Raw genomic sequence first — 20,557 nt, forward strand, 5'->3', positions numbered from 1 at the left:
TTCCTTAGCAACCGAGTGGTTGACGTCTCGGGGAGACCGGGGCTCCGCGCCGTTGGCGACGCCGGGCAAAGCCGGACTGCGAGGCTGGGCCTCCTGGGGAGCCGGCCTCGCCTGGGCTTCGGCTTGTTTTCCTGTTCTTTCTATCCTGCATAGCCTAAACCCCCCTAGAATTTCCTGGCGACTCCCAGCGCCATGGAGATAGCGCTGCCCAGGGACCTGGCGCAGGACGTTAGCCTGGCCGAGAGGAGGCACGGGGAGCTGTGCAGGCAGAAACGGATCTTCAACGCCAGGAACAGGGTCATCGGGGTGAGGCCCTTGGCCTTCAAGGGAAAGGACTGGGAGGAAATGTGGAGAGAGGGGCGGCGAGAGAGAAAAGGAGATGAACTGTGGCAGTGAAACCTTTTTTTTTTTTTTTTTTTGGTCCAGGCAGATGGAGTGTGTGTCTGATAGTTCCATGTATTGAATTTGCAGAGGGTGGGAGAGACCTTTCCCCACCGTGCAGAGCAACCCTCACTTGCCACGTGGCACATGGAGTCCCAGGGCGGGGCGGGATCTGGCCTGGAGTTAGCAGAGATGGGAACGCGGTTCCCTGCTCTAGGAGCCAGGTTCTCTACACTGCCAGGAGGCTTCTTCCTGGCCGTTTATTTAACAAACGCATATGAGGTTCCTATTTTGTAGCAAGCCTGAGCCGGCCTCAGGAGATGAGTAATAGGCAGTTCCTGACCTTGCAGAGGAGTCCCTGGGTGGTGCAAAAGCCTAAGGTGCTCGCTGCTAACGGAAAGGTTCGAGTCCATCCAGAGGTGCCTCAGAAGAGAGGACTGGTGATCTACTTGTGAAAAACCAGCCACTGAAAACCCTATGAAGCACAGTTCCACCCTGACACAATGGGGTGTCTCTGAGTTGGAATTTGCTAGATGGCAACTGGGTTTTTTTCACCTCGAAGGAGTCATGGCTCCAGTGGAAGATGCAGGCATGAAAACAGACATGCCATGGAATCAGTGCTGTGAAGGAGGGAGCTCAAGGAACATAGACTGGGGCTGGGAGGGGAAGTCAGAGAAGGCTTCCTGGAGGAGGTGATGCCTAAGCAGCTGTTCTGAGGATGAGTATCTGTTAACCAAGAGTGGAGGAAGAAGTTTCTGGGGAAAGTACAGACTGAAGAAGTCACAATAAGCAGAGGCATCCAGGTGTGAAAAGGCATGGCATGCCCTCAGACAACTCATTTACAGTGGGACGAGGCTACAAGATAAGTAGGATTGCTATCAGCTGATCAAAAGTATCTGACTCTAACCCCTCTCCCCGTGTTTTCTATGCCCAGGGAGACCCAGAAGCCTGGGATGTTCAGGTTCACGACCAGAAGATAAAAGAAGCAACTGAAAAAGCTAGACATGAAACCTTCGGTGAGTATTTTCCGAATGCCTACCGAGGGGCTTAGGGCTGTGAGACCTTCCGCTCCTGCTCTCGTGTCTTCATATATGTAAAAAGTCCTTTTCATGCTGCTTCTCCGTTTAATGGTGCAGGACCAGGCCATGTTTCGCTCTGTTGTACATCGGGTTGCTGTGAGTTGGAACCAACTCAATAGCACCTAACAACAACCTGCTTTTAAAATGTCACAATTTCTTGGGCCTACTTGACTTAACGAATGAATTCTCCTTCTAAAAACAGCTGTATGAATTTTCATATGGATTGAAGGAAATATATTTTAAGGGTAGATGCGTGATTTTCTGTTTTCTTAAAAAGCTGGGTATGAAAAGCCTTAAAAGACACATACATACGAACACATGCTTGTATTCTCCACCAAGACCTTCCAGGCAGGACAGCTGTACACAAGAAAATGTCCACAGTTTATACCAGATAACACACACATACACCTGAGCATGCACTCTGGAACTGACTCAGAGATGGATTTAAGTAAATGTTCTTGTCCTTAGATGGAGTCCTTGGGTGGTGCAGTGAATACACTCAGCTGCTAACCAAAAGGTTGGAGGTTCGAGTCTACCCAGAAGTGCCTCAGAAGAAAGGCCTGGCAATCTACTTTCAAAAAATCCATCCTTGGAAGCCATTTGGAGCATAGTTCTACGCTGACGCACATGCCCGTGGTTGCCATGAGTTGTATTCGACTCCGTGGCAACTGGTTTTCTTTTCTTTTCTTTTTCAGTTCTTAGATTAAAAGTTCGGATATAATTCAGTTCCCTCCATCAGGTCCATGATTTCAACTTTTTTTTAAACACATAAGGATTTTTGAAATAGGATAAAAAGAAGGATACTAAATTATGCATACGGTGCATTGTCAGTTGGTTTAAAAAATATACATAGAAAAAGAGTGGAAGGAATTATACCAAAATATTTGTTGTTGTGTGCCGTTGAGTCGATTCCGACTCATAGTTACCTTATAGGACAGAGTAGAACTGTCCCATAGGGTTTCCTGGGGTGTAACCTTTACAGGAACAGATCTCCAGGTCTTTTCTCCTACAGAGCCACTGGGTGGGTTTGAACCTCCAACCTTAAGGTTAGCAGCCTACCACTTAACCATTGCGCCACCAGGGTTCCTTACCCAAATACTAACAATGGTAATGTTGAGGTGATGGAATTATGAGAGAAGTTTATTCTTTTCTTTATAATTTTCTATGTTTCAAGTGTTTTACCTTTTTTGTTTTTAGTTATAAAAATCCACACTTACAAAAATCTGTGTGACAGACATACATATTCACCACCAGATGAGATGTAATATTTTTCCAAATTGATTCCAGATGTCTTAAGAATTTTTTGATAGTTATACATACATGTATATGTGTATGTACATATACGTATGTATCTATATATGTATCTAGGGCCCTGGTGGTGTAGCGGTTAAGCGTTTGGCTGCTAACCGAAAGCTCAGCAGTTTCAATCCACCAGCTACTCCTTGGAAATCCTATGGTGCAGCTCTGTTCTATCTTATAGGGTCGCTATGAGTTAGAATCGACAGCAACAGGTTTGGTTTTTATGTATATTTAAATATACACATAGCCCCAAGTGGTACAGTTAACATGCTTAGCTGCTAGCTAAAGGTTGGCACTTTCAGTCTACACAGAGGTGCCTTGGAAGAAAGGCCTGGCAATCTGCTTCTGAAAAATCAGTCATTGAAAACACTGTGGAGCACAGTTCTACCCTAATACACACGGGGTCGCCATGAGTTGGAGTTGACTCGTTGGCAACTGGTACATATCTGTCTATCTCTATACGTCCATATATCAGATATGAAACCCTGGTGGCGTAGTGGTATACAGCTATGCCTGCTAACAAATGGTCAGCAGTTCAAATCTACCAGCTGCTCCTTGGAAACTCTGTGGGGCAGTTCTCTGCCCTATAGGGTCACTATGAGTCGGAATTGACTCCACAGCACTGGGTTTGGTTTGGGTTTTTATCTATATCTAAGGAGCCCTGGTGGCACAGTGGTTAAAGTGCTCAGCTGCCAACCAAAACGGTCGGCAGTCCGAACGCACAGGCCACTCCATGGGAGAAAGATGTGGCAGTCTGCTTCAGTAAAGATTTACAGCTTTGGAAACCCTAGGGCGGCTGTACTCTGTTCTGTAGGGTCACTATGAGTCGGAATCGATGCCACGCCAGGGGCTTGATATCTCTGTCTCCGTAGCTAAAGCCTCCCGCACCTCATCGTTTTCCTCTTCCTCCTTCCTCAGAGGTGTGTATCATTCCCATGCGCCTTCTTCGTACTTCCCGTGTATGTATCCATAGTAACATACAGAAGCGTTTTTTGTGTGCTATAAAATTTATAAAATTCACTTAAATCCTGTGTATTGAATGGACCCTTTGGCAACATTGTTTTTTTGGTCCTTTTTCACTCAGCGTTAAATTTTTGAAATTAATCAGTGATCTACATCTGGAGTATCCTTTTTAATTCTTTTAAGGTATTTCGTTATATGGGTGAACCACAATTTCTTTATCCGTTCCCCTACTGGCGGCTGACGTAAATTTTTTTAATTGCAGACAGTGTTGCACTGACCAGCCATGCGTCTGCCGTGCACGTGAGCGAGAGATACCTAGCAGTGGGACTGACAGGTTATGGAGTGTGCAGGTTCTCAGTGTCATGAGATGTTGCCAAATCACTTTAGAAAGTGTCTTGAGTACACTCCCATAAGCAGCGAGTGAGGGCCCTTGTTTCCTCACGTCCTTACTAGTAAAAACCAAACCCACTGCCATCGAGTCGATTCCAACTCCTGGCAACCCTATAGGACAGAGTAGGACTGCCCCGTGGGGTTTCCAAGGCTATAAATCTTTACAGGACCGGGCGCAGGACCAGGCAGCATTTCGTTCTGTTATTAACAGGGTTGTTGTGAGCCGGAATCAACTTGATGGCAACAGGTTACGGGTTACGAGTCAGAACCAACTCAATGGCACCCAACAACGGCAGCAACAAAATCTTGATGGAAGCAGACTGCCACATCTTTCTCTTGTGGAGCAACTAATGGGTTCAAACTGCCAATCTTTAACTTAGCAGCCAAACACTTTAACCACTGTGCCACCAGGGCTCTTTACCTTACTAATAACGCTCCCCCCTCCAAAAAAAACCAAACCTGTTGCCATCAAGTTGATTCCGACTTATAAACAACAACAAAAACCCATGGCCGTCAAGTGATTCCGACTCGTAGCGACCCTACAGAACAGAGTAGAACTGCCCTCTAGGGTTTTTAAGGAGCAGCTGTTGGATTTGAAATGCCAACCTTTTGGTTTGCAGCTGAGCTCTTAACCACTGTGCCACCAGGGCTCCTCCTTACTAATACTTGCTGTTAAATATTTTGCCAATTTGTTGGACGTTTCCTGTCTCGTAAGGCTGTTGATCTTTTCACAAGTGGATCTTTCAGGTTTGTTTTTAGTGATTTGCCTGTCCCTATCCTTTGCCCATTTTGTAGTTGGGTTGTTTGCTTATTTTAATTGATTCGTAGGTGTTCTTTGTATATTAAGGATAAAACCAGTTGCATTTGAGCAGATTCTGACTCACGATGACCCCATGTGTGTCAGAGTAGAACTGTGCTCTGTAGGGTTTCCGATGGCTGTTTTTTTTGGTAGATCACCAGGCCGTTCCTCTGGGTGAACTTGAACCTCCAACCTTCCAGTTATCGGCTGAGTACATTAACCATTCACGCCACCCAGGGACTCCATATCAAAGATACTAGTCCCTTAATGGTTATATTTCCTTTTTGGAGGGTTGTATTACATTTTTTTTTTATTACTTTTATAATCATTAAAAAAAAAAATTAAGTGGATTTTAAATTAATTTTTCTCCTTGAATCTTAAGCATCTGATATACTATGTCTCTTCTAGCTGCTGAAATGAGGCAAAATGACAAAATCATGTGCATATTGGAAAACCGGGAAAGGAGAGACAGGAAAAATCTCTGTAGAGCTATCAACGACTTCCGGCAGCGCTTTCAGAAGCCAGAAACTTGCCGTGAATTTGACTTGTCTGATCCCCTAGCCCTTAAGAAAGATCGTCCAGCCCGGCAGTCGGATGATGATGTTCGGAACTCGGTATCAGGAATGCAGAAATTCATGGGCGAGGATTTACACTCCCACCAGAGGAAGAGATTCCAACAGGAACAAAACAGAGAATGGTCCTTGCAGCAGCAAAGAGAATGGCAGAACGCCCGTGCCGACCACAGATTTGCAGGTAACGAAACAAAAAAAGGCAACCTGGTTTCAGTGCTTACTTCTGCAAATTAACCCCTGGGTGTTTTGTTCTTGTTAGCTGCTGTGGAGTTGGCCCCTGATTCACAGTGACCCCATGCACAACGGGATTCGTCCTTTGTGATCCATAGGGTTTTCACTGGCTGATTTTCGGAAGCAGATTGCCAGGCCTTTCTTCTTAGCCTGTCTTCCCTGAAACCTACTTAGCATCGTAGCAACATGCAAACCTCCACTGACAGACAGGTGGTAACCGCACATGAGGTGCGTTGTCTGGGAATCGAACCTGGGCCTCCCACATGGAAGGCAAGAATTCTACCACTGAACCACCCAGGTCTTCGAGGTCATACTAATGTGCACAGCCACATGGTGCACTGGCCATGTGGGGTGGGAGGAGATGTCAGCAGCCTGCAGCCTGGGAATTAAACATCTCCAGCCACACACTAGTCACCCAGGAAACTCTTCCTAAGGGTGCACTCTGTGTCGGGGCCAGCTGGGTGCTGGAACGCAGAGGTGAGTCAGAATAAGCCCCTGCCCTGAAAGTGCTCACATTCTGCTGGGGAACGTGAATGTGAAATACCTGGGCCCAGCTTCGCGTCCCAGGTACTGTGGTAGAGGTCCCTACAAAGTGCCTGGGGCCCTGCCAAGGGCAAGGTGGCCACGTGTACTCACCAGAACTCTCCAGGCCCAGGGAACCTCTCAGGCGAAGGCTCTGAGCTGTGAAACACCCTTTCGTCTTGAGAGCTGCAAAAAAAGTTCACTAAATCCTGCTTTCACCAAGGGCAGTCCCCTCTCTCATGTACTCTCAGCAGCATTGACTCCCCGGCCCCAACTGCGCCGGGCACTCTGATGGCTGGGGGGCACAGCAGTGAAGAAGACAGAGTCCCTGCTCTCGTGGAGCTGATCAACGGGTAATGAAATAACGAAGAGGAGCCACAGTGAAGACAAAGACAAATCAGGGCGCAGCGACAGGAAGCGATGCACTTCCGCCCCCATGAGAGCCCCCCTCTGGTTGTTTCTTCCCCGTCTCCTGGGTGGTTCATTGTCCTCCCAGCCTGGCCTCTAAAGGTCAGAAGTTCAGAGCCTGCCGAAGGCCGTCTGGTTTTCTCTTTCTCCTCTCTATGAGCTGTTACTCCCAAATCACTTCTCCCATCCCCTCTAACCCTGCTCCCACCAGACCTCTGCCCTCACCCCTTTTCTGAAACTGCTCTGGTCAACATCACCAGTGGCCTCCATGTCTTCTGATCCAAGGTCAGTTTTCAGTCATCTTGATGTGTCGTTATGTATGGCACAGCTGACCACCTTCTCTTCCAAATGCTTCGTTCGTTTTGGCTTCCGCAACACCATCTCATCCTGGCTCTCTTCTCCCAGGCTCCTTGTTGGGTTTTGTTCGTCTTCCGAACCTCAGTGTTGTTGTCACCAGCATTCTTTGGACCTCTCTTCTAGCAGCCAGACTCCTCCCCTTGGTGATCTCATCTAGTCTTGTGGCTTAAAATACACCTTTACGCCATCATTCCCCCAATTTATGTCTCCAGCCTGGACTCTTCCCTGAATCCAGACTCTCAAATTCAGCCACTTTTAGGCATCTAACTCCTCCTGAGTGTCTAACTTGCAAATTAAATGAGTCCAATAATGTGCTCCTGATCTTACAAAACCTGACCTTCCCACCTCCGTCAGTGACATCCCATTCTTCTAGCTGCCCAGCCCTGAAACCCAAGGCATCGGGACTCCTTCCTTTCAATCAGATGCCACAGCACAGCCATCAGCACATCATCTCAAATGTCACCTAGCATTTCACCACTTCTACCATCGGCTCTCTGCATAAGCTAACATCTCTCTAACTAACCAACTGACTAGTATCCCTGCTTCTGCTCACATCCCCTGCGGTCTCTTCTCAGCCCAGAAGCCAGAGGGATCCTGTCAGGTCAACTCCTTTGCTCAGTCTCCTCCAGCAGTTTCCCATTTCACTCAGGGTAAAAGCCAGATTCAGCTCAAGGCCCTGCTGGGCCTTCATAGCCTGGCCTTAGCGCCTGCCGCTCTGCCCTTGGCTCACTCTGTTCTTGCCACACCGGGCTTCCTGCCTGTTCCAGACCATGGTGGTCATCGCTAGCCCTTGTGAGCGCGGGGTGAGTGCCCGGCTCCCACCTAAGAGCTTAGTCAGAACACGCTCTTCTAACTCCTGTGGCCGCCTCCAGGTGGGACCTGTCACTGTTGCCAGCCCTATTCCTGGGGATGAGGCATGATGATAAGAAACGAATGTGTGAGCAGCCCTGTGGGGCACCCTGTGTGGACGGGGGCTCTGGGTGGCTTCGGCTGAGCACCGTCCCCCTTTCAGAGGCCCTGCACACGCAGACGCGCCTGCAGCTCGACCACACGGCCCGGCACCTGCAGACGCTGGAGGGCTCCACCAGGAAGGCCGTGTGCGCGGCAGTGAAGGAGTTCAACAGGAACCAGGTGCGGCTCAGCGTCTGGGGAGACATGCTCACAACCCTTGACCCTTCTTCAGGTCCCTGGGACCCCCCGCCCCCTCCGGAGCCCAGTGCAGGGTGCTCCCAGAGAGGCGAATGAGACCCAGCCCCTGCTCCTTAGCTCTGAAACTCCCCACAAAACCAAACCCATTGCCATCAAGTCAATTCCAACATGTAGCGACCCCATAGGACAGAGTAGAACTGCCCCATAGGGTTCCCAAGGCTGTAACCTTGAAGGAAGCAGACCACCACATCTTTCTCCCAAGGAGCAGCTGGTGGGTTTGAACTGCCGACCTTTTGGTTAGCAGCCGAGCACTTAACCATGGTGCACCTGGGCTCCCCTGAGCTCTGAGCTGGGAGGGAAACCTGACAGAAGCAGCCCTGTGACCTGGGGGAGTCAGTTCACCTGTCCCACCCAGCTTCTGTAAAGTGGAAGTGGTAATGCCTACCTGTGCTGGTACCACTCGTGCAGGGTGGGTGCCTGCTATTGGCAGCGTGGGCTTCACTTCCTCTTTCCCACCTCTCAGAGTTGTTTTTTTTTTTTTTTTTTAAATCAAGAACAAGTACTTCAAAACAAAACAAAAACAGTAGTCAGGATTCAGCACTGACTCCTGTGACCCCAGGTGTGTCAGAGGAGAGCTGGGCTCCACAGGGTTTTCAGCGGCTGAGTTTTCAGAAGTAGATTGACAGGCCTTTCTTCTGAGGTGACTCTGGGTGGACTTGAACTGCCAACCTTTTGGTTAGCAGCCGAGCATGTTAACTGTTTGCAGCAACCAGGGACTCTACTGTGGTGAGATACACCCCCCAAATCTCAGTGGATTAAAACAAAAGTTTTGTTCAGCTATTGCTCCATGTCCGTTGTGGGCCGGCTGGGCGGCTCTGCTCGTGGTCCTCGTGTTACTGGAATAAGGTTCTTGCTTCTCACTGGTCAAGAATCAGCAAGTAAGCCACGTAGTTTTCCACACTCCCAAACTCAAAACAAACCCAGTGCCGTCGAGTCGATTCCGACTCACAGCGACCCTATAGGACAGAGTAGAACTGCCCCATAGAGTTTCCAAGGAGCGCCTGGCAGGTTCGAACTGCTGACCCTTTGGTTAGCAGCTGTAGCACTTAACCACTACGCCACCAGGATTTCGTTTTCCACACTAGCAAGGCTTTATTAAAGAGGCTTGCAAGCGGAGACAAGGAGGGCCTAGAGCAACATTTAACCTCATCGCACAGAACAAAAGACAGGCCCAAGTTTTTAAAAGTTCTTGGGCAGGAAAAGATTCATGTTTATTCATAGACACAGGCGGGGATACGTTCACTAAGGTGCACGCAGTAGCTTTCCAAGATGGCTCCTGTCCGGGAGGCCTCTGGGACTCGTAGCAGGACTTATTATGGGGCGTCGCGCCAGTGCAGTCTCCTGCTCCCCAGGTTCGATTCCCCAGCTGGGGCCGCGGCCCCTCACTGCCCCCGCTGGAAGGTCACACAGCGGTCACAGGTGGATGTTCTGCGCATGTCCCTGGGCCTGGTTTTCTCCAGCAGCTTCTGAAAGGCAACTTTAAAGAAGTTTGCGGGCTATTTTTAGATACCTTTCCCCCTTGTTCTGGGCTTTGTGTCTGGGCCTTGGCCCATTTCTTGTTACTTTGTTTGCAGATTTGGGGGCTCCTCTGTTCTCTGTCTTACTAAGTCTCTAGGTTCCACCCTCAACCCACTATTACCTCCCTGAAAGTATAGCCTATTTCTTTTACTTCTTCTCTAACCACACCAGTCTCTTTGCTTTTTCTGAAACAGGCACCCTCCGATCTCAGGGCCTTTGCTCCCTGTCTTACTCGCTCTGGACCCCACACCCTGGGACAGAGCAGCTACCATCTAAAGGAGTCCATCTGCAAATAGGTGGAGGGCAGCCAGTTCCACGCTGGCTCCTACAGCTCCCTCCCAGCAGCGAGGCCCTTCACTTCCCCTCTCATTTCGTTGGCCAGATAAGGCACATGGCCTTGCGGCCTCTCAGCGCGGGCAGGGAGAGAAGGGCAGTTCTGGCACTACTTAGTGATCGGCGGTAACGACTGCCACACTCGCTCGCCCAGGTGCTGAGAGAATTAAAGACATGTGATAGGAGTCGCTGCGTGGCGCAAATGGTTAAGCACTCGACAACTAGCTGAGAGACTGCTGGTTTGAACCCACCCAGAGGCGCCTCGGAAGACAGGCCTGGCAATCTACTTCCGAAAGGTCATGGCCTTGGAAATCCTGTGGAGCAGTTCTACGCTGCACACACGGAGCTGCCCTGAGCCGGGATGGACTCCACAACAGCCAGCAGCAACAACAAAGCATGGAATATGCTTAGAACAGGACTCGGGAAGTGCCAGCCGTTCCTGTTGTCATTGTGGTAAATATACACACGTAACAGATTGTTTGCCACTTCACTCCTCACCTGCACAATGCGGTGACGTTAGTTGTTTAGCCATGACCATCATCCATTTCCAGATTTTTCCATCACCCTTAACAGCAGCTTGGTGTCCTCTAAGCAGCAAGTCCCCTTCCCCCCCCACCCCATAAAACCAAAACCTACTGCTGGCGAGTCAATTCCAACTCATAGCGACCTTATAGGACAGGATAGAACCGCCCCTAGGGATTCCAAGGAGGACTGATGGATTTGAATTGCCGATCTTTTGGTTAGCAGCCGTAGCACTTAACCACTACACCACCAGGGTTTCCCCACCCTGATAAAAATAGCCACTAACAATAAACTTTGGTCTCTTTAGACTTGCCTGTCCTAGAGGTTTCACACCCATGACAGCCATTACCTTTAACCCTATCCACACTTCACCACTGTTACTGGTCACTATCTCAACAACCCCACCAGAGAGGTGTGATTAACCCACTTTATACAGGAACAGGCCCGGAGGGGTGAACTGGCTTTCTCAGGGGCACCGAGTCCCGAGTGGCAAGTCCAGGACTTGAATCAGGGCCCGCCCAGCTACAGAGCATGTTCTTACGTAACACCGTGGAGCTGGCCTCCTGTGGGCACCTGCGGGGCGCCGGGCGCCTCGCCAAGGGCTCTGTTCCCTCAGTTTTAGGGGGCAGTGGTGCACCAACAACCTCTCCTAACCGTGCCTGACATTACAGAGAAATGACCGCAGCCCAGAGAGAGCAGGCGGCTTGCTCCAGGTCACACAGCACTCACTGCCCCCACTTGAGGAGGACTCGACTGGGGGTTTATCTTTGACTGAAGTGTACCAGCAGCATTGCGTGACAGTGTCTGCCACCTTTTAGAAGTCACCTCTTGTGAATCATGCTGCTGGGTGTTCTTTGTGGCCCATGGATGTCCAGCGGTTACCAAGACCACAGGCAGGGGCACAGAGCCCTCGTCTGGGCTGGGGCCAAGCCAATGGGGAGGTGGTAGCCTAACGGGAAAAGGCAGCTTCCACTTTGGAAAATTGGTGCCGACAAAGACCAGTAGGTCTTACACGCCCACTTGATGAGTGGCAATCCCCTCCTTCCAGCCTACCCCACCCACCATCACCCAGGCAGCCAGGGGTCTAAGTCAACCCACCCACCCATACCCCAGCTGCCCGAGAGCATTCTTCCCCCCAGGGCCACCTGTGAGATTTGCCCGACCTGTGCCCCTGAGCCTCCTTCAGGTCGCTTGGAATGTCTTCCCTAATGTCTTCTTCTGCGTAGGCTCTAGAGTCAGCAGCAAGGAGAAAGTGGGAGAAAAAACAGGAGCAAGAGGCCAACCTGACCGAGATCTCCAGCCTGCTGCGCGGGGACCTGCTCTCGGAGAACCCACAGCAGGCGGCCAGCTCCTTCGGGCCCCACCGCGTGGTCCCCGACCGCTGGAAGGGCATGAGCCAAGACCAGCTGGAGCAGACGCGCCTCGTTCAGAAGCAGCAAGGCCAGGAGAAGCTGGTGGCTGCCCCTCAGTCCCAGCAGAGCCCCTGCCCACCTGGCGATTGTCCTAGCCCCCTCGGGAGCTTACGCTAGGCTAGCGCAGGGAGGGGGAAGCTGGCATCACCAGCGTAGGATGCCGCGGGCCACAGGGAGCAAAGCAAAGCTAGGCAGAGGGGAGGGGAGTGCTGGGGGTGCGTGAGAAGTGACGCTTGAGCAGAGATCCGAGGAGGGGCCTCTTCCTGTGCGTGGAGATCATTTGGGAAATTGAGATCATGCTCCACTTGGTTCCACATTCTTGTCCAAAGCACCTGTGTGACGATACAGGGCACCTGGGAGCAGCCCAGTGTACAGGTGAGGAAACTGAGGTTCACAGGAGCCACGTGGCTGGCCCTGGAAGTGGCAAAGCCAAGCCCCAGCCTGCCTTCCCATCCCTGGGGGCTGGGCCTCTGCCAGCCTGTCCCTGCAGACCTGCTGGGCCACTGGACACCCCTAGCCCTGGCTGGAGGGAGGAGCCTACTCTAAGATCCAAGGCCTGGAGGAGGGGAACTTATCTGTGGCCCTGGCCCCGCCCCTCTGTTTCCTGTTGCTCTTCAGGAGAAAAACCAAAAAAAGAAAAGAAAAAAACCAAACCCATTGCCTTTGAGTCGATTCTGACTCAGCAACCCTAGAGGACAGAGTAGAATTGCCTCATAGGGTTTCCAAGGAGCAGCTGATGGATTCAAACTGCAGGCCTTTTGGTTAGCAGCAGAGCTCTTAACCACTGCGCCACCAGGGAGGAATTCACACTCAGGATGGCTGATAAAACTGATCCCACTCGGCACCAACCCAGGGGCCTTTTAGGGTGCAGCAGGTTTTATCAAGGGGTCTGAATGCAAAGAGGGATGGGCCAGGCAGGGGCTACCCCCAAGGTCATGACCAGTGGATGGTGGGTGGGGCTGCGGCATCACCGTGGAGCAGCAGCCCACTGTGAGCGTCCGGGCCCCATGGTATCTGCTAACCAAGCCAGGGCGACCGCGGAGGCCTGACGTGGCAGACCCCATGTTGCCTGCAGTCACAGCCGGGGGCACTGTGGGGTTGGAACTGGTCCCTGCTGCCCTCAGGCAGAAGAGGACCAGCAGCCCTCAGTGTGGGAGGCAGCTTGGCCCCTGCAGTATGACAGCTTGGCCCTTGCAGTATGACAGCTTGGACCCTGTAGCATGACAGCTTGGCCCCTGCAATATGACAGCTTGGCCCCTGCAGTATGACAGCTTGGCCCCTGCAGTATGACAGCTTGGACCCTGCAGCCTGACAGCTTGGCCCCTGTAATATAGCAGCCTGGCCCCTGCAGTATGACAGCTTGGCCCCTGTAATATAGCAGCCTGGCCCCTGCAGTGTGACAGTTTCAGGGGTCACCTCTGACTTCCTGCATGACCTTGGCCCCCTACCTCCCTCTGGAGCCTCAGTTTCCCCACCTGTGAAATGGTAGGCCTGGACTCCTTGCCTTGCCCGTGGGCTCCCTGGGAAAGGTAGTGAGTCGGCTGTCCTCCCTCCAGAGGCTCCAGGAAGAGGAGCGCCAGCGAGACATGGACTGGGACCGGCAGCGCATCCAGAAGGCTCGGGCCACCCTGCTGTTTGAGCGGCAGCAGCAGCGGCAGCTTCGTGAGCTTCGGAGGGCACTGGACAACACCAACCACATCTTGGCCCAGGAGCAGCATCTGCGGTGAGTGGGGGCGGGGGCCAGGGGCGTGGACAGACAGGTCAGAAGAGTGGATGCTGCGAACATTGGGTATGCTGATAGGGCACACAGAGTCATCAGAAGCCCCAGGGGAGGGGCATTGCATTGGCCTGGGGGAGCCTGGAGGGCTTCCTGGAGGAGGCTCCGTGGCTGAGACATGGAGGAGGAGGCAGTGCTAGCCCACAGTCTGGGGGAAGGGGCTGCCAAGAGCAAGCCTGGAGTTGCTTTCTTATTAGAGACAGGACCCCAGTTCCAGTGTCAAATGCAGATAAATAAAAGAACTTGTAACTAAAAAATACATTACTTTTTTACCAAGGGTCCCTATGAGTCGGAACTGACCTCACGGCAATGGGATCTATTTACTTATTTATCAAGCTCTTGGCTTGAACTCAAGGAGCCCTGGTGGCGCAGTGGTTAAGTGCTTGGCTGCTAACCAAAAGGTTGTCAGTTCAAACCCCCCAGCCCTCCACAGGAGAAAGATGTGGCAGTCTGCTTCCATAAAGATTTAACCCCATGGGACCGTTCTACTGTGTCACTCGGGGTCACTGCGAGTCAGAACTCTGCGAGTCAGAACTGACTCAGCGGCAACTAGCAACAACGGTCCTGGAGGCGACACACTAATATGAAGTTTGTTGCCTTTATTTTGTCAAAAAAAAAGAAAGTTTGGGAAGTGCACTCAATGCTGACTTCTTTTTCCTCCTTTTGTTTTCCTGTCAGGAAAAACTACATGAAAGAAGTCTATACAAACAATCCCACAGGAGACTATTTCTCACAATTTAATACCAGCAGTCGATAACGAAAAAGACACCCTCGTTCACCTCTGAATGACTTATGTGTAAAATGGGACAACCTTAAAGAGTCGTATTTATTAAAAAAAAAAAAAAAGAAACGAAAAACGCAACTCCTTGGTTCAGAAGGAGCTAACTCGTTCACTTTGTGTTTCCGCCGTGGAGGGGACATTCATTAAACCTCTCGGTTGAGATTCTATGAGGAACGATCGTTTCCATTCAGTGAACGTCTCCAGCACACCTACTGCGCTCTGGGTGCCGCAGACAGGACGGAGCAGCCACGGCCCCACTAGGGTCAGTTACGGAGCGAAAGTGGCATTTGAGCTGAGTCTGTGTCTTCCTTAGACTCCAGGTTCAACTGCTGCGATAGCTAACATTATGAGTGCTAAATATGTGTTTGGTAAAGTAGAGGGTCCGTGAAAAAGAGGAAGACCCTCAATGAGATGGACTGACACAGTGGCTGCAACGATGAGCTCAAACATAACAATTGTGAGGATGGTGCAGGCTGGGTAGTGTTTCCTTCTGTCGTACATGGGGTCACTATGAGTCAGAACCAACTCGACAGCACCTAACAACATCAACAATATGTGCAGGAGCCCTGGTGGCACAACAGTTAAGAGCTCTGCTGCTAAGCAACAGGTTAGCAGTTCGAATCCACCAGCAGCTCCTTGGAAACCCTATGGGGCAGTTCTACTCTGTCCTACAGCATTGCTGTGAGTCGGAATCAACCCGATGGCAGCAGGCTTTTTGGTTTCAGTGTGTTCAAGGTGTCATTCTTGCCTCTTGAAGTGGAATTCACTGATTTAATTCTCATGTCAGCCAGCGATGTTTTCGGATATTAGACCCTCACCAGATACGTGACTCTGGAAAATTTTCTCCCAGTCTGTAGGCTGTTTCTTCACTTTGTTGATAATGTCCTTCAATGAACAGAAGCATTTCATTTTTACGAGGTCCCATTTGTCTATTTTGTCTTTTGCCACTCACGCTTTTGTTGTCATGTCTGATAACACAGCGTGACAAACTAGGTCTCATGTCTTTGCCCCTGGGTTTTCATCTAAGGATTTTATGGTTTTGGTTTTCACATTTAGGGCCTTGATCCATTTTGAATTGGCTCTTGTGTGTGACGTGAGCTTGGATCCTGTTTCGTTCTTCCGCACGTGGAAATCCAGTTTTCCCAGCGCCATTTGTTAAAGAGACTCTTCCTTCCCCAGCGAATGGGGGAATCAGTTGACCACAAATGTATGGATTCAGTGGTGGGTTTTTACTCACATATTCAGAGGAAGAACCTGAGTTACAGACACGGTAGATGGCTTGCCCAAGGTCACACGAGGAAATGGTGGAGCTGGAATTTGAACGCAGGGAGCTTGTCTCTCGACCACTCCGTTGACTCCCAGTGATGGAGACCCAGGGTAACAGTGGCTTTGGCAAAGCAGAAGTTTACTTCTTGTGCATACATGCACGTGCATATATATAGGTGTACACATATACAGACCATATGCACAGGGCCAGTGACAGTGGCAGCTCTTGGTGGCACTCTAGCCTTCCCTCTCCACCTAAACCCAAACCTTGTTCTCCCACGCTCGTCCCCCTTCCCTGGCTGGCACTTGATGTGAGCGTGAGGATTGGCAGGATTTTTCCAGGTGGCACTACAGCCAGCGTAAGCAAAGGCCCTGGCGTATTACAGAGACTGTGAGATCGGAGACATTATCTGCTGTGGTTGGGATACAGGATTTGGGGAGGGGACTGCAGCCAAGGCTTGAGAAATAGGCCAGGCCTGATCAAGGAGGACCTGGACTTGATCCAAAGGCGAAGGGGACCTCATAAAGAGTTTTCACAGAGCAGGGGCAGGCCAGGTGGGCATGGTTCAGAGAGGAGGCTCCCACAGCAGAGGGAGGAGGTGGGCTGGGGCCACCTGGGGCTGCCAAAAGAGACAAGCTCTGAAGACAAACTTTATTGCCTCCCTCTGGATCCAGACCCGCACACGCTGCCAGGATGGCGAAACAACTGAACAAATGACCAAGCCAGGGACACGGTTCAAATCCAGAGTTCACCCAGTAATGCCACCCACAGCTTGGGGCGGGTGGATCCAGATGTTCTGCTCACTTGCGCCACCTGCTGGTCAGGGAGGCCAGGAGCAGCGAGCGGGAGAGGGTTTATGAGCACCTGCTGTGTTTGGGGCTCCAACCAGGGGTCTCCAGCAATTGATCTTTCAGCTAGCCCCACCACCCTGCAGAACAGGGGCTCTTGTTGTTGAAAACAATCTTTTTTAAAAAAATTTTATTGTGGTGACATATATAAAACATTGGCCATTTCAGCCATTTTCATGTGTAACTCAGTGACGTTAATTCATCACGTTGCGCGACCATCCCATATCCATTTCCAAGTTTTGTTCCTCACCCTCCACAGAAACTCAGAGAGCAGAGGTTTCATCTGCGTTTTCCAGGCCGATATGTGAGGAGCCTCCCCACTCGGCCTGCATTCATGGAGCCCCAGTGGCATTTCTGCCGCTTTAAGCAGCTAAGGAGGCCTGCAAGGCACCCCCTGACTTGAACTCAAGCCTGTTAGCAAACGCATTTTCTGCAATTACACCACCACCACTGCTGCTTGCGGACCCGGAACCCGGTGACAGGAACGTGACGCTCCCATTGCTGAAGGCACCAGGATGGCCGGGCCATTCTTGACCCTGTAGTTGTGAAGGCGATTGACCTGCGGGTCCTGTCACGACAAGACCCTGCAGAGGCAGAGGTGTGGAGATGTGCCTGGGAGGCCTGTCCTTTGAGAATGCTCTGCTCGGCCTGGAGCCTGACGGTAGTGTGAAAAGGACCTGGAGATTTGGAGTTTCGCACTTCACCCCAGACCTCGGCCTTCCCCTGGCCCAGAATCTCTGACCTCTGCCAGCCCATGCCTCTGTGTGCCCTGCAGTTCTGGGACCAGGGACCTGTTGCTGCCACCCTGCGCCATCCTCAGGGAACCCTGCGGCCCTGTTCATCCCTCCGGCCCATGAGTGGACTAAGACTTCACCTGGGTTCTCTGGAGCAGGTGGGATCTGTTGTAACTGATCAAAACATTGCTAAAGGACCAGGAAACCGAAAGGAGACCCATGCCAAGGCAAGCAGGGCCCGGGCCCCTCCATGGGACCTCCCAGGCCCCTCTATGAGCCACCCGAGCCCCTCCACAGGCCACCCAAGCCCCTCCGCAGGCCGCCAAGGCCCATTCTGGGGTGCTTTCTAGAGCGCTTCCTCTCTAGATCCCGCTCCTCCTGCCAGTGTCCGAGGGAAGCCCTCCCCCCCAACCGCCCAGGCTGGAACGAGCTCAAACAGGTCAGCCCACAGAGTCCAGGGCCATGAGAGCAAGTACGAGAAAGGAGAAGCCTCCCTCTCCTCCACTCTCAGCCGGCCTCATACCCTCGTTTTTTTCTGAGCAAGAGCTGCCTGCCCATTCTCAGAGTGATTGACAGTGACAAGGCCACTCCCTTTGGGGAAGGGACTGGGAGGAAATAGCAGGGCCCTCAGGCCCCTTGCCTCCAGGGATAATCCCGCTGGGAGCACTGGTCCCTTTCTAAAGCTACCGATGATGGGAGATTGACAGCCCATGTTGTTGTTGTGTGCCACTAAGACGGCTCCGACTCATAGCAACCCTGTAGAGCCGCCCCATAAGGTTTCCTAAACTGTAATCCCACTTTTTTTTTTTTTTTACTTTAGATGAAATATTATTTTAGATGAAAGTCTACAGAGCAAATTAGTTTCTCATTAAACAATCCACATATTGTTTTGTGACATTGGTTGCAAACCCCACGACATGTCAACACTCTCCCCTTCTCAACCTTCAGTTCCCCTTTACCAGCTTTCCTGTCCCCTCCCACCTTCTCGTCCTTGCCCTGAGCTGGTGTGTCTGTTTAGCCTCGTTTTGTTATATGGGCCTGTCTAACCTTTGTCTGGAGGCTGAACCTCAGGAGTGACTTCAGTACTGAGTTAAAAGTGTGTCTAGGGGTAGGCTGTAATCTTTATGGGAGCAGATAGCCAGGTCTTTTTTTCCTACAAAGCGGCTGGGCCCTCCCACCGTCCAGTGGGAGACACAGAAACGGTCCTTGCAGAGGACAGCAGGGGGGGACAGGCCAGGCGGGGACAGAGCTGGGAGCCACTGAAGCTGTCAATCATATGTCTATATGCCTAGAATCGTGGGCACAAGTCAGAGAGGGACTTGCTCTAACTCTGAATTCTGCATCCTGACAAAAAACAGTCCTAAAGGAAGGCCAGGCCTGAGAACTCTGGACACTTGCATGTTTTAAGTGCGCCCTCTGCTGGTGACTAGCCACACAACTCATTCCCAGTGGCTCTTCAGTGGCAGGACAATTACCTAACTACGCATTTGCTCTACGGGTTTGCATTGTCTTCTAACCTAAAGGCTGGCGGTTCCAACCTACCCAGCAGTGTCACAGAAGAAAGACTTGGCGATCTGCTTCTGTAAAGGTTGTTGTTATTAGCGGCCATCAAGTCGAGCCTGACTCATGGCAACCCAGGTGTTCCAGGGCGGGGCCACTCCACAGGCTGTAATCTAATGGAAGTCGCCGGGTGGATTCAAACCACCAACCTTTAGGCTATCAGCTGAATGCAAACCCATGGCGACTTTTGCTGTTGTTGTTTTTTGTGTTTATCAAACTACCAGGTGGCAGGTCTTGTCTGGGGGCACATTCTTGCACATTCATTCTGCCAGATGTTGTTTTCATCATTTTGCCAAGAGGAAGCAGGTAAAAATGATTGACAAAGGGCTGGAAGGCACAGCCAAGGCCCGGATGTGGACCGCTCGCTCGCTCTCCATTGCTGCCCTCTGAATGGCCCACTGCGGTTTTACAATGTCTCCTCAGGAGGGCTCGTATTGTTTTGTTTTAATTTTTTCCCAACATCTTTTTTCTGAAAAATTTCAAGTACACTGAAGAGTTGAAAGAAGCGTGCAGTATGCTCCCACACCTACCACCTAGGTTGTACAATTAATATTTTGCTCTGTTTGCTTCATCACCTGTCTCTGCACAGACTGGCTATTAAAAAAAAATCCAGTCATAGGCTGCTTATACTTAAAAAAAAAAGTCGCCATGCTGTTGACCCTGACTCATGGAAACCCCATGTGTGTCAGAGTAGAACTGTGCTCCGCATGGTTTTCAAGGATTTTTTTTTCTCAAAAGTAGATCGCTAAGCCTTTCCTCCTGGGTGGACTCAAACCTCTAACCTTCGGTTAGCAGCCAAGTGCATTAAACCTTTGCACTCCCCATGGACTCTGGGTGTCTAATAGACAATCAGAATTAACATGTCCAAACAGAACTCCTGATTTCCTTCAAACTCCAGTTTGTCCCTCCCAAGTCTTCCCTGTCTCAGTTAATGGCGACCCCATTCTTCTGGTTGTCAAAAACATCAGACTCATCCTTGAGTTTACTGTCTTACCTCCCACATCCAACCTCTCAGCAAACCCTGTCAGCCAAGCTTCAAAATGTATAAAAAATCCTGTCTGCTTCTTGCTACCTTCACAGCTACCACCTTGGCCCAAGCCACTACCTCCTGGCTTTGTCACTGGTGTCCCTGCTTCTTCTCTTGCCCACTGTTATGGTTTGAATTGTGTCCTCATAAAAAAATATGCATGGTAAATCCTAACCCCTATACCCATTGTCAGAAACCTGGGTGGCGCATAGTGGTTAAGAGCTACGGCTGTTAACCAAGAGGTCGGCAGTTCAAATCCATCAGGCGCTCCTTGGAAACCATATGGGGCAGTTCTACTCTGTCCTGCAGGGTCGCTATGAGTCAGAATCAACTTGTCAGCAATGGGTTTTTTTTTTTTTTTAATATACCTGTGGTTATAATCCCATCTGGGAATGGGTTTTCTTTGTTACGTTAATGAGGCAGCACCAGGGTAGGGTTTGTCTTAAATCAATCTCTTTTGAGATATAAAAGCAGATTAAGCAAGTAAGCACAGATCAGGGGAAGATAGATGTCAAGCGACATGAAGATCACCAAGGAGCCAAGGAACAGAAGCTCAGAAGAGACAAGG

At 50.8% G+C, this 20,557-nt stretch overlaps 1 protein-coding gene across 1 annotated transcript; it reads left to right on the forward strand.

The window, feature by feature from the left end:
• Positions 1–43: 43 nt before the first annotated feature.
• On the forward strand, positions 44–14,600 carry RIBC2 (RIB43A domain with coiled-coils 2). The gene is made up of 7 exons (XM_049884646.1): positions 44–306; positions 1,316–1,397; positions 5,320–5,664; positions 8,014–8,132; positions 11,810–12,037; positions 13,552–13,718; positions 14,451–14,600. Exons 1-7 carry the CDS (start codon positions 193–195, stop codon positions 14,527–14,529), a joined length of 1,134 nt encoding a protein of 377 aa, XP_049740603.1. The 5' UTR covers positions 44–192; the 3' UTR covers positions 14,530–14,600.
• The last annotated feature ends 5,957 nt before the right edge of the window (positions 14,601–20,557 follow it).

This window comes from Elephas maximus, chromosome 4 (genome assembly GCF_024166365.1).
Source record: "Elephas maximus indicus isolate mEleMax1 chromosome 4, mEleMax1 primary haplotype, whole genome shotgun sequence".
In the NCBI taxonomy this organism is placed as follows: domain Eukaryota; kingdom Metazoa; phylum Chordata; class Mammalia; order Proboscidea; family Elephantidae; genus Elephas; species Elephas maximus.